Genomic DNA, 13,712 nt, shown 5'->3' with positions numbered 1-13,712 from the left:
GGGATGACCACTCTTGTTCCCCACAATAGACAACCTTGCAACTTTGACAGTTCCTGCAGGCGGGCTTTAAAGGGGACAAAATCAGTTGTACATTGAGTTTCCGGCCACCCCCTTCCCACCCAGTCCAGAACCTGGGCGATGATTTTGTCCTTCTTTGAGTGCGCCGCGATGTCCTCGGCTGTCACTGGAAGCTTGAGTTCGTTGACCTCAAAAATGGCGTGGATAGGCGCTGGGTCTTCGACTGGGACTGGCAGGGGGCAGCGACTAAGGGCATCGGCGTGGCTCAAGTTCTTGCCGGGACGATGCACTAACTTGAATGAGTAAGCGGCCAGAAACAAGGTCCATCTGGTCATTCTGGGTGAAAGTACCTGCGGGGTTTGCTTATCTCCAGACAGAAGTCCTAAAAGAGGTTTGTGGTCAGTGACTAACTCAAAGTGGTGGCCAAACAAGAATTTGTGGAACTTCTTAACTGCAGCCACTGCAGCCAGGGCCTCTTTATCGATTTGGCTGTAGTTCCTCTCAGTTGGAGAAAGGGTCCTAGAAAAGAAAGCAATTGGTGCCTTGGAACCGTTGGGGAGTCTGTGGCTCAGGACAGCCCCAATGCCAAAAGGGGATGCGTCAGCAGCCAGAACCAGGGGAAGACGTTGATCGAATTGAACTAGAACCGCTTCTGATGTGAGTAAGGATTTGACTGACTTGAAAGCATGGGTTTCCTTGGGTTCCCAGTGCCAGGGTGAGTCTTTATCTAGTAGCCTATGTAATGGTTCAGCGACCGATGCCTTGTGCGGGAGGAATGAGGCGTAAAAGTTCAGGAGTCCCAGGAAAGCTTGAAGTTCAGTCTTGTTGGTGGGTGTGGGTGCCTCATGGATGGCCTTCACCTTGGACTCAACGGGGTGGATGCCAGAGGCGTCTATTCTATAACCCAGAAAGTCCACCTGCCTAGTGGCGATGGCACACTTCTCCCTCTTAAGTTTAAGGCCATGCTGCCTAAACCTCTCCAGCACTGTCCTGACTCTCTGAATGAGCTGGGGTCAGTTCATTGCTGAGACTAAGATGTCATCGAAGTAGGGGACCACTCCTGGGAGACCCTGGAGAATCCTCTCCATGAGTGACTGGAAAATGCCTGGGGCCACGCTGACCCCGAATTGGAGGAGCCTACACTTGAATGCCCCTCTGTGCGTGACTATGGTTTGTAATTCCGCTGTCTGCTCATCGACAGGGAACTGTTGGTATGCCTGGGACATGTCTAACTTGGCGAAAATGGTGCCGGGTTCGAAGGTGTGTAACAGATGCTGAATAACGGGGACTGGGTATGCGCTGACCTGTAGATAGCGGTTGAGCGTGGTTTTGTAATCTGCACAGATTCTCAAACTGCCATCTTTCTTGAGTGGGGTGACTATGGGGGTCTCCCATTTAGCGAAATCAGTGGGTTCTAGCACCCCTTGCTTAAGTAGTTTGTCTAGTTCTGCGTCCAATTTGGGACGGATGGCAAAAGGTACTCTACATAGTTTTAAACGAAGAGGGGTTGCCTGGGGGTCTACTGAAAATGATATGGGGGTGCCCGAATAGCAACCCAGCTCATTGCTAAATACATCGGAAAAATCAGAAAATAGTGTATCTACATCAGAAGTTGAGACAGCATGGATCCCGGTTACACTAAGGCCGAGAGAAGGAAACCAATCAAGTCCCAATAGACTAGGGAGGGTACCATTAACAACCACTAGAGGCAGATGGCCTTTAAAGGCTTGGAATTGAACAAGGAACTTGCCTTTCCGAGGACAGGAATGTTCTTGCCTGGTAGTCCCAGCGTCAAGTGGCATCTTTGTAGCTGTTTCCTTGACAGTCTGGGCTGGATCTTCTTCAGGGTATCCCAGGAGATGATTGAGAGCGCGGATCCCGTGTCCACCTCCATCCTGCAGGGTTTACCTTCTAGGAAAACAGAAATTTTAATTTTATCAGGGGTTTGGGAAGTATGGTTAGCGTGGTAGCAGGTATAGCAGTCCTCCACTTGCCTTTGGGAGTTAGAAGGTGGTGGAGGCCTTTGAGGTAAGGATCGCCCTGCTTGGCAGACTCTAGCGATGTGACCCTTCTTTTGGCAGTTCAGGCAGATGGCGTTTCTGAACCTGCAGGATGCCCTAGGGTGGGAGCCTCCACAGGTTAGGCACATGGGAGGTTGTTTGGGGGTGAAGTTGTTTCTCTGCCCCGCTCCTACCTGTGAAGGCTTCTGGTGTTTAAGGCGGTTAATGTCAGATGTGTCTGTGGGGTCATCTTTGCTGATTACTTCTTCAGAATGGACAGTTGGCATGCTGGGTTTAGATTGAATGCCCTGAATTTCAGCTGCTGACTGGGCTGAGAGCTCAGCAGCCAGGGCTTCCTCCATGGCTAAGGCTAGAGTCAAGTTCTTTTTTGCCAGTAAACGCCTCTGGAGTCTCAGGTCTCTCACCCCACAGACGATCTGGTCCAACAGCATGTCTTCCAAATATTCTTTGAATCCTCACTGTAAAGCGGCTGTTCTCAGGGCGGCCATGTATTCGTTGATCGACTCCCCCTCTGCCTGTTTCCTGACCCTGAAGGCATACCTTCTGGCTATTTGGGACGGTTTGGGCGAATAGTGATTTGAAAGTATTTCCTGTAGCTCGTCCCATGGGATGCTTCTGATGGCGTGGGGTGCGACTAACGCTGTAGCGGTATCGAAGACGGCAGCTCCGCAGTAACTCAGGAAATAGGACTTCTTCCTATGCTCCGCAGCATCAGCTAAACCGATGGTGTCAAGAAAATGGCTGAATCGATTTTTGTAGGAGTCCCATGTTTCCTCGTTTGGTTTGAATGGAGGGAATGCTGGATTAGTACTCATCGTGGAGAAAAGAACAGGCTCGTCTTCTTCAATCGCTATTTGAATTTGCGCTCTTAAAAGAACGCGGCTGCGGCTGTCTCTCTGGGCTGCGTAGCTCTTTTTGAAAATTGCGCTCTTGGTGAGCGTGGGCGGCCTCGGCTGTGGTGCCTGTGGCTCGTTTCAGCGAATCAGCTCAAACAATATCAGTTTGAATTTCGCGCTCTTTGCGAGCGTGGGGCGGCTGCGGCTACAGCGCCCGTGGCTTCACTCTCCGTGACTTACAGCTCTTTGAATAAACGCGTCTGGTTAGCCTTCACCATCCCACCCTCGTCGCCAGTGTTGTAGAGCGATGGTAAGGAAGAGGCATGAGACCAGAGCGTACAACTAACAGGCTTTATTGCAAAGAATAAAGGGTTGTCGCGTCTGCTTGCTAACTTGCAGACCAGCGGGCGACAACAGGCTGGCTCTGCTTGACAGCCGGCTTATATAGCCGGCTGTCAAACGGAGCCAACCAATGGGAGCTGCTGGTGCTCCCGCTCAAACAGCGGACCTGGTTGGGGACTCCAACCAGTTCCACAGACATAACATGTTCCATATTAGCAGGCTTGAAAGCCTACATTGCTATTGATCAACAAAGAGAACTACCTGATTGGACAGCCAAGACGGCTGTGATTGGCTCACTAAGAGTCTACCACAATTGGATGAAACCAATCACGGGAAACTCAAAGCGATGTCATTGGCAGCCTAGCCGCACCCAGCTCTATAAAAAGAGCTGCCGCGAGCCCTGTTGATGCAGAAACCTCCGAGGCACAAATGATTGTAACACACCGGGGGTCATTTAAATGCAACCACCTCCAGTTCGGCATCGGCGTCATGCCCGGGGTTTTCCAAAGCCTCATGGAAAGGCTGTTGCAAGGAATTAAGGGAGTAGTGCCCTATTTTGATGATGTGTTAGTGGCGGCAGCTAATAAAAAACAACTCGAAAAACGCCTAAGGGCAGTACTCCAAAAATTCAAAGACTCTGGCCTGAAAGTTAAGAAAGAAAAATGCCAACTTTGCACTGAGAGAGTTGAATTCTTGGGGTATCTCCTAGACAAACACGGAATTCACCTCACCGAGAAAAAGCTCAAAGCCATCAAGGAAGCCCCCAGACCAAAAAACAAGGTGGAACTTCAGGCATTCCTAGGACTCATTAATTTTTATAATGTTTTCCTACCCAAAAAAGGCGACCGTGGTGGAACCATTGCATAGACTATTGGATAAAATCACTTCCTGGACTTGGGGAAAACGAGAGGAAAGCGCCTTTCAACAAACAAAAGACCTCTTAACCTCCGACGCGGTCCTCATCCAATATAACGAAATCCTACCGTTTACAATCACATGCAACACATCGCCTTTTGGAGTGGGGGCAATTCTCAGTCATACCTTGTCAAATGGGAAAGAGGCACCCATCGCCTTCTTTTCAAGAACCCTGTCCAAACCGGAGAGAAACTACAGCCAGCTGGACAAGGAAGCCCTAGCAATCATTTCCAGAGTGAAAAGGTTCCACGAATACGTCTATGGTAGGACCTTTTCAATCATAACTGATCACAAACCTCTGCTAGGCATACTGGCTGGCAACAAGGCCACCCCAAACATCCTGTCACCTAGAATGACTAGGTGGTCTGAGTTCCTGGCCGCCTATAATTACCAGCTCATCCACCGACCTGGTAAAGACATTTTGCACGCTGATGCTTTAAGCCGTTCCCCCCTTCCAGGCGTGCAAGATGACCCAGCACCCACGATACTGGTCCTTCAAATAGAAACTCTACCCAGCCCACTCCTGACTGCGCCAGACATTGCCCGCGAAACAAAAAGAGACAAGCGGCTGGCACGAGTCCTGAGCTGGATTGAGAGGGGTTGGCCAGAAAATGACAAAACCGAACCCTTTAAAGCCTTTAGAACCCGGCAAACTGAACTTTTCTCACAAAAAGGGTGCATACTTTGGGGAGACCGGGTGGTAATACCAGAAACCTTACAAAAATGAGTGTTGGACATGTTGCATGAAGGGCACCCGGGCATCGTCCGAATGAAAGCCCTGGCCAGAAGTTACGCTTGGTGGCCGGGAATGGACAAGCAAATTGAAACATGGGTAGCTGCTTGCAACAGATGCCAACAAACATGATCCGCCCCACACACAGCACCACACCTGGAATGGGAAACCCCAAGAGGCCCCTGGTCGTGGATCCATATAGATTTCGCCAGCCCCACCAAAGGACACACCTTTCTAATTACCGTCGATGCATATTCCAATTGGCTGGAAGTTAGCACCATGAAAACAACTACTGAAGCCGTCATAACAAAACTCAACAAACTCTTTGCCACACATGGGCTGCCAGACATCCTAGTGTCCGACAACGGACCACAGTTCATAGCACTGGCATTTGAACAATACCTGGCCGACTGTGGCATCAGACATGCCTTAACATTGCCCAATCACCCAGTGGCGAATGGGCGGGCGGAACAAATGGTTCAGTTCACAAAAAAAAAAAAAAGCATACAAAAAATAGAAGACGGCAACATTCAGGAAAAAATAAACAAAATGCTGCTCATCCAACATATCACACCGAACACTACCGCAAACAAATGCCCAGAGGAATTACTTATGGGCAGAAGGCTCCGGTCACTGCTAGACCATTTACACTCCACTTATAATCCAGAGAAACCCCCAGGCTCCACCAGCCAACACCACACATTTAACATCGGCGACACTGTTTTTGCCAAAAGTTTCACCAGAGACCCTCTCTGGATACCCGTACAGATCACCCAAATAACCGGCCCCTGATCATACCGCCTAGAAACAACCGATGGACGAAGCTGGAAGCGACACATCGACCAGTTACGGTCAAGGCTTGCCAGCACACCACCCGCAGAATACCCAAGGAATCAGAGGGCGGGGGGAACCTCAAACATTAACAAAGGAAAATTCTTAACACAAACAGAACACCCCCCAAGCAGCAGCCAAATAATAAACCAACCATACTCACCTGGAAACGCAGAATTGATGCAGGCGGGTGTTTCACCTGGAAGGAGCGGCCAGATGAGCTCAACCAGCCCAGAGAATCCAGGCGGGAGCAGCAGAGCAAACACCTCAACCAACCCGGGTGAACCAGGCAGGAGTCGCAGCTATAGGTCCGGCTTACCCTTCCAGGCGGTTCCATCGAGATGCTTGGGAGTGACGCGGAGCCCGTCCAAACCAGGCGATGACCAGAGACATACTGAAACGCGCAGATCAAGTAGGCAGGTCTGAAGACCCGCCTACCTACGCGACTACGTTACCCCGCCCCTTGGGCGAAACCAAGATGAGAGGGGTGTTCCATATTAGCAGGCTTGAAACCCTGCATTGCTATTGGTCAACAAAGAGAACTACCTGATTGGACAGCCAAGACGGCTGTGATTGGCTCGCTAACAGTCTACCACGATTGGATGAAACCAATCGCGGGAAACTCAAAGTGATGTCATTGGCAGCCTAGCCGCGGCCAGCTCTATAAAAAGAGCTGCCGCGAGCCCTGTTCTTTACTCAGATCTAGCCTGTAAATAAAGAGCTGTTGTTCACTTATTCTGAGTCTCTCATCTCTATGAGCCCGACCTTCTGAACTTAACAATAAGGATGCTGGATGCAGTGGGAGTAGAGTTGGATTAAAGATGGGGTATGTCAGACCTGCCACAACTTAAACCCCAAGATAGAAACAATCCTTGGCTCCATTTGTTGAGAAAGGTTTTATTTTATTAGAGATCAAGTGTATTGCAGTATTGCAAGGCCAGAACTGAGAATCCCAAACCAAAATCCCCAGGTTCTACTTTTTTTCCCTTCCTTAAAAGTTTCTTACTGCCCACCCTAGTGTAACCAATCAGGCTCAGCAAGATGTTTACATAATGGTCAGTCCAAGCACAGTTTGGTATGCAGTTCACTCCTCCTTCCAACTGGTTGACCTTGAGGCTGAGTCTTGAGAAAGCACAGACACTTACTTTCAGTTCGCCAGCATCCTTCTCTCCTTGGTTCCCCCTCCCTACAATTCATGGCAGTCTGTCATCGCAGAGTAGCAAAGCACAAGCAAGTATAAAACTGTAGCTGACAGGGTACCAGAAAGGGAAAGCTTGGTACTCTTGTTTGGTGTAATTGATGCTGGCTGGGAAATTCTGGGAATTGAAGTCCACATACCTTCAGGTTTTCAAAGTTGAGAAACATTGAAGTAGACACCAAGATCCTCCCGGTGTGGGTACTTAAGCTTCCAGAATTTTCAGCAATAGGGTGGGTGGGAAATTTAGGAAGATGACGTTTATATTTGATTTAGAGAAGGTCTCATTCTCCCTTTATCTGGAGAGATACCGCTACAGGCTTGTATCAGGATTTTGGCTTCAGAGTTAGAAATACCTATATATGAGTGAGAAGGAGACAACTTTAGTTCTGGCAACTTCCTTAGCTTCACAACATCTGTCTGTAGCCACAGCATCTATATTGGTGGCTTCACTGGCCCATGAACTTCCTGGTGGGAAACTTCATAAAAGCTTGTTTCTCTTAGAAGAATCTGTAGCACGCCATTAATTCTCCCTATTTCAACAGAACAAGTGCCGCATTTGATGAACATAGCATGCAACACTTTCCTGCAAATATTGCAGCTTCCTCAAAACACCCAGAACCACATTTTCTTCATAAATACTATGTTTAAGCCTCAAATAGGACCCAGATCTCTGAACGTCTCCTTCCTCCCTCTCTCACTCTCATCTGTGTTTGTCCTTGCAGGCACAAGGGGCTATGAACCAAGTCTGGCAAGTAGTTTTCCATTTCCAAAATGGCTCCATTCAGGACATGATGGCTACGCGAGCTTATGGCTTGGGCTATGGCTTCAATACAACAGCCACCCGTGTTCTCTTCCGCACCCCTTACAACACCCAGCAGACTGAAGTGGCTATGGTAAGGAAAAGTCCAAGGTTTGCTCAGATTCGGAACTTCAGGCCTGGTGGCAGAGAGATGGCTGAGGTAGAAGCTGAGCATTGTTTTGAAAAGCCTCATGTTTTGATAGATTGCTAAAGGGACTCTGGTTTGGTTCACGCAACAGATAAGGCAGGGGTGTCAAACTCAATTTTGTTGAGGGCCGCATCACTGTTTGACCTCACGGGGCTGGGTGGGCATGGCCAGCACAATGTCACGTGTTGGGGGCACCTGTGGTAGCCCTAGCAGGGCTGAGGTGATCCTACTGCAGCACTCTGCCAGAAAAAAATGGAGCTCGGGAAGGCCACCTCCTGAGCTCCATTTTCATGGGAAGAGGACGGCAGGAGGCTGGTATGGCCAAAAATGGAACCTCCCAAGTTCTGTTTTCACTGACAGAAACACTGCAGGCTGGTCCTTCGCTATTTCCAGGGTGGCCTCACAGGCCTTATCTGTTCTGACCAAGGCTTATTGAGAAACACATGCAGAACCATTTTTTCTTTATTTCAATGGCTGTGAATTATAGTCATTCACAGCTCATAATGAGTCTCAAACAGTTTGTAAATAGTCCCATGGAAGTCTGCCAAAGCCCTTCAGGATAAGTCTGATAAGCACGCACCTTTATCTTCCTTGAAATGCTGCCAACAACTAAATTTCCAATTAGTTATATGAGGCCAAAATGGAACAAATTCAACATCGAGCTTCAGGTTTCAAACCAACCAGTTTGAACAAAATTGCTTCCTGCAAATGTTTGTGTCCCTTTGCTCCTCCTTTATGTTTTATGGGAGGGCCAATCACCTCCAAGCCTTACTGCCGAGGCACCCCTTTTGTCTTAACTTTTTTGTCTTGCCTTCTGGCAGCTCGGCGCACATGCGCACTGGGAACAGGCTCCCCTTGTTCCTCTGCCTCGCTGCTGTCAGATTCTGGGGGCTCCGGAGTCAGCACATAACTCCCAGGTGTCCCCAGCCCCATCTCTGTATCAGATGCAGGACCCTCATCTAGTCCTCCCAAACTCCTGGACTGGCCCATGTTCCTCCCCACTGCCTGATTCTGCTACCATCTCCACAGACTGCCGGTGGACCACAACAATATCTAAGCACCCTGCAAGCCGGATCTGGCCCACGAGTTTGACACCCCTGAGATAAGGCAAAGAGGCGGCTGGGCTGGTTCAACTGCTGTATAAGCATAACATGGTTAGTTTATGGTTCAGGGTATTCTGGGATCAAATCATGTTTCAGCTGACCATGGGTTAGGCTTCCAGCGATGAAGAGACCCACAGGTTCTAGTGTCCAGATAGTCCTCGAATTGCAACCACTGTTTTAGTGACCTTCAAGGTTATAATAATGCTGAAAAAATGAACTTATGACCATTTTTCACACTTGTGGCATCTCTGTAGTCACATGATCAAAATTTGGAGGCTTGGCAATTGGCATGTATTTATGACGGTTGCCTGTGATCTTCTGGTGAGCAAAAAGTCAATGGGGAAGCAGAATCATTTAGCGACTGTGTTACCAACTTAATAGCTGCAGTGATTCTCTTAACTATGGAAAGAAACGCCGTAAAAAGGGACAAAACATCACCTCAGGTGTAAAAGCATATCTGAGTTGATAGGTGTTAGCACCAAGATAAAGTGTATCTCCTGGCTATTCCTTCCACTGTAGGTACAGGGCTTGGAAGTGGAAGTGGCCCGAGCTACGATCTTCTATAAACAGGCCTGGATAATCCTAATGGTGGATACTGCTGTGGCCTGCCCTGTCAGTGAGTCATTTGCTTATTTTTTTTTCTTCAGTTCCTGGTCAGTTAATAGATGATAACATGGTGCTTCTCTCTTCCATCCTTGAATTGTCCATTGTGGGTGAGCCTTCCTTCCTTCCTTCCCTCCCTCCCTCCCTCTTTTTTGTCCTTTTTCTACTTTTTCTTCCATCTTCTCTCTTATCATCCCTCCCTTTCTCTTCCTTCCTTCCTTCCTTCCTTCCATCCAGTGGTGGGATTCGCATTTTTTTATTACCAGGTCTGTGGGTGTGGCTTGATGGGTGTGGCAGGGGAAGGATACTGCAAAATCTCATTCCCTCCCACCCACTAACTGCTTTCCAGCTCCACTCTCCTGTGCAGGACAACAAAAGAAGACTCAGCCGATCAGCTGGGATTCCGAAGGCAGAGAACAGATGGGGACGGGGCCAGTCAGAGGTGGTATTTGCTGGTTTTCCGAACTACTCAAAATTTCTATTACTGGTTCTCCAGAACTGGTCAGAACCTGCTGAATACCACCTCTGCTTCCTTCCTTATTTTTGTTCTTTCCTTCCTTCCTTTCACTTTTCTTTCCTTCCTTTTTCTTCCCACCTCCCTCTCTTTCCTTCCCTTCCTTCCTCCTTTCTCTCTCTCTCTCTCTCTCTCTTCCTTTTCTCTCTTTTCAACCTTCCCACTTTTTCTTGATTCCCCTTCCTTCCTTCCTTCCTTCCTTCCTTCTTTCCTTCCTTCCTTCCTTCCATCCATCCATCCATCCATCCATCCATCCATCCATCCATCCATCCATACATCCATCCATCTGTCATAACTTACAAGCTAAGAGAATATAAAAACAAATATATAGATTGTCTAAAAAGAGAAACAAGCAATCAAAATACTGACAAACCAAAACACCACACAAAGGATCCAAGGCCTAGCAGAAGAGGCAAATTTTAAGAGCTTGGCTGGCCTTCCCTGCAGGCTTTTATTGAGACCACCTTTAAACACTTAACCCAAATTACAGGTGTCTACCTCTTTCCCCAAAGAATCGATCATCATCTTATTGACAACACACATATTCAGCTTCTTTCTCCTGCAGACCGTCCCATTTTCACCTCCAGCACCTTGCGCTGGACCTCGCCACGGATTCTATCGCCACTGGTGGCCTACCCCGATCAGTTTGAAGATGAAACCATCAAGATGGGCTTGGATGGGCGCAGAATTGATAGTACCACGATTGTTCGGAATGGCTACAACTTCCTGACCGACACCCACTTCATCAGCATCACAGTACCCATTGGAGCTGTGGGAGGAATCATGGAGGTCAGTGCTGGGCACAGAAGTCCTTTCCCTGGGGTTGGGCGTCCGCCTTTCAGACAAGACTTCGCAAAGGTGGTTTTTCTAAAGGCGACTGGCCTTTGTCTTTCCTGGAAGACATCTTGCTTCTCATCCAAGAAGCTTAAGGAAGGGAGGGGGGAAGGAGGAGAAAGGAAAAGAAGGAAAGGGGAAGGAAGGAAGAAGGAAGAGGGAGGGAGGGAGTTCAGGAAGGAAGGGAAGAGAAAGAAGGGAAGGGAGGGAAAGGAAAAAGAGGGAGGATAGGGAAAGAAGGAAGGGAGGGGAAGGAGGGAGGGAAGGGAAGGGAAAGAAGCAAGGAAGGAAGGGAAGGGAATGGAAGGAAGGGAGGGAGGGGGAGGGAGGGGAGGGAAGGGAAAGAAGCAAGGAAGGGAAGGGAAGGAAGGAAGAAAAGGAGGGAGGAAGAAAGGAAGGAAGGGAAAAGAATGCAAGGGAAGGGAAAGAAGAGAAAGGGAAGGAGAGGGAGGGAAGGAAGGAAGGAAGAAAGGGTAGGAGGGAGGGAGGAAAGGAAAGAGAAAAGGAAAGGGAAAGGAAGGGAAGGGGAAGGAAGGAAGGAAAGAAGGAAGGAACTTACTTCTTGGAGCTTCAAGGACAAACAAAGTCCAGTTGCTTTTAGAAAAAAACACCTTTGGGACAACCATGATCTGGATGGCTGAGAATCTCCACAGACTTTCAGACAAGAGGCTCTGAATGGATAACGTTGGTCTGTTTCTTCCCAGAGTGACGTGATCAACAATTGTTACGGCACCATGTATAGCATCAAACTCCTTCTGGACCGCAGATGGCAAGGAGATGAAAGTGACCGGACCAGTCACAGGATCTTCAAGTCTATCTGCACCCCCTTTGCCCCACAGATACCGGTGCTCACTGACAGTAAGTTTTGTATCCCAACTGGCTTGTCCTAGGTGAAGAGATCAGGCTTTGGTGATCTGGTGTTCTGATCCAGCTCCCCAAACCTGACAAACCCTCAGTAGTTAAATAATTCCTTTATTAGGAATGCCACTAGCCCCAGCAAAAAGTGTCTCTCTCACCACAGGCTAACAAGTCTGTCCAACAGGGAAATCAATAGTTGTCTTCCACATCTATTCATCTCCGCCCCCTGCCTTTTATCCCCGGATGTAGGGAGAGGCTTCACTAGCAACTGTAGCTTTTCCGTCCCAAGGATCGGCCCATAGATTTCCACTGCTCTCCTCTCCTCTACCTTCTGCACATCCACACATCAGGCACAGGACCCAGCTGTTCCTCCTCTTCCTCATCAGCCACCTCCAGACCTGGGGGCTGTTGACTCTCCATCAGAGGGCAGATGGACAGCCCAGGCTCCATTCCTCTTCCCCCTTGGAGCTCTCGGGTTGCCTTAGTGCTAGCCCTGACTCCCAATCTTCCACGTCATGATTTGGCTGTTGGAGGGGCCAGCAGCTGACAGGCCACAACAGCAATGGACATTTTGGGCTCAATTATTGTCGTAAGTTGAGGATTACCTGTATTTACATTTCTTTATGGACACGTCTATATAAGGAGACCTCTCAGGAATACTGTTACCTCAACTACATCAGGAAAATTGTCCCAGATTTAGATTCCTCCAGCTGAAATATCAATAGCACTTAGACTTATATACCACTTCACAGTGCTTTACAGCCCTCTCTAAGCAGTTTACAGAGTCAGCCTATTGCCCCCAACAATCTAGGTCCTCATTTTACCCATCTCAGAAGGATGGAAGGCTGAGTCAACCTTGAGCCTGGTGAGATTTGAACTGCCAAACTGCTGGCAGCCGGCAGCCAGCATAAGTAGCCTGCAGTACTGTATTCTAACCACTGCACCACCCCGGCTCTGAAATTTCTGTTTCTTACTAGACACTCTTCCAGAGAGAGGCTACTTTGATGTCAGCATAGGGAACTTCCTTGCCGATGTGGAGCTGACTGCCATTGCAATAGGTGGCAAACTCTTAACGCCATCAGAAATCAGAGGACATGGCTGCACCCTGGAGGAAGTCCCTAACACCAACCACACCCGAGTTTTCATTCTTAAGGTTCCTTTTTCCAACCCTCTGGTGGAACAGAAGGTAAGAAGGAGCAAATTGCATGGCAACATTCAGGGGAGAGCTTTCGCCCAGGTGCCCGAAGTTTTGCAGCTTTGATTGTTACAAGCTGCTAGTCTCTATTGCTCAAATGAATTGATAGCATTAAGCTTACTAAGTTAAGTTGCATTCACCTTTTGTGAAAGACAAGAGCATGTTCCTTGGACTTTAAAAAAATTTTTTTTGTTAAGGTGAGCTTTTTTTAAAAATCACATCCTGCAGGCATGTATGACCACCTTCTAGGTGAAAGATTATGGGATTTGTTGTCTAAACCCTGCTGGAAGAGACACTACAATATTGTATAACCTTGACCTGTAAAATAATAACCAGAGGTGAACAAAATGGCATGTACATTTATGACCATTTTTCACACTTACGACTTTTTGGCAGCTGACTCATATTCATGATGGTTGTCCCGGGGTCAGTGATCAACTTTTGTGACCTTCTAATGAGTAGAATCAATGGGAAAGCCAGAGTCACAACAACCATATAGCTAACTTAATAACGGCAGTGATTTGCTTAACAGTGGCAAGAAAGGTTGTAAAAATGGAGCAGAACTCACTTAACCATTTCCCCCCACAGCAATGGAAATTTTGGGCTCAATTGTGGTTATAAGTCGAGGATTTCCTATAATCCTTCAGCCAAAGTAGACTGGTTTTCTTGAGGATTGCAACAGGTTGAGAGCAGCAGGAATTGATAATTTAAAATGCTTCTAGCAGGGGAATCCCCATATGTCAATGAGTTTGTGTGGCCAAGGA

The 13,712-nt window shown here is 48.1% G+C and overlaps 1 protein-coding gene across 1 annotated transcript in view; it reads left to right on the top strand.

Annotated features, from left to right (window-relative positions):
* LOC113449458 (uncharacterized) overlaps positions 1 to 13,712 on the top strand; it is a 42,524-nt gene that overhangs the window by 14,683 nt on the left and 14,129 nt on the right. The window contains exons 7-11 of the mRNA XM_026720568.2: positions 7,617 to 7,787; positions 9,464 to 9,560; positions 10,627 to 10,850; positions 11,600 to 11,753; positions 12,731 to 12,939. Of these exons, the coding sequence (XP_026576353.2) occupies positions 7,617 to 7,787; positions 9,464 to 9,560; positions 10,627 to 10,850; positions 11,600 to 11,753; positions 12,731 to 12,939 (855 nt within the window). The remainder of the gene's footprint in view (positions 1 to 7,616; positions 7,788 to 9,463; positions 9,561 to 10,626; positions 10,851 to 11,599; positions 11,754 to 12,730; positions 12,940 to 13,712) is intronic.

This window comes from Pseudonaja textilis, chromosome Z (genome assembly GCF_049901715.1).
Source record: "Pseudonaja textilis isolate UNSWEBS1 chromosome Z, rPseTex1.2, whole genome shotgun sequence".
In the NCBI taxonomy this organism is placed as follows: Eukaryota; Metazoa; Chordata; class Lepidosauria; order Squamata; family Elapidae; genus Pseudonaja; species Pseudonaja textilis.
Note: the sequence above shows the minus strand (reverse complement) of the source record. Positions and strands in the feature narration are given on the sequence as shown.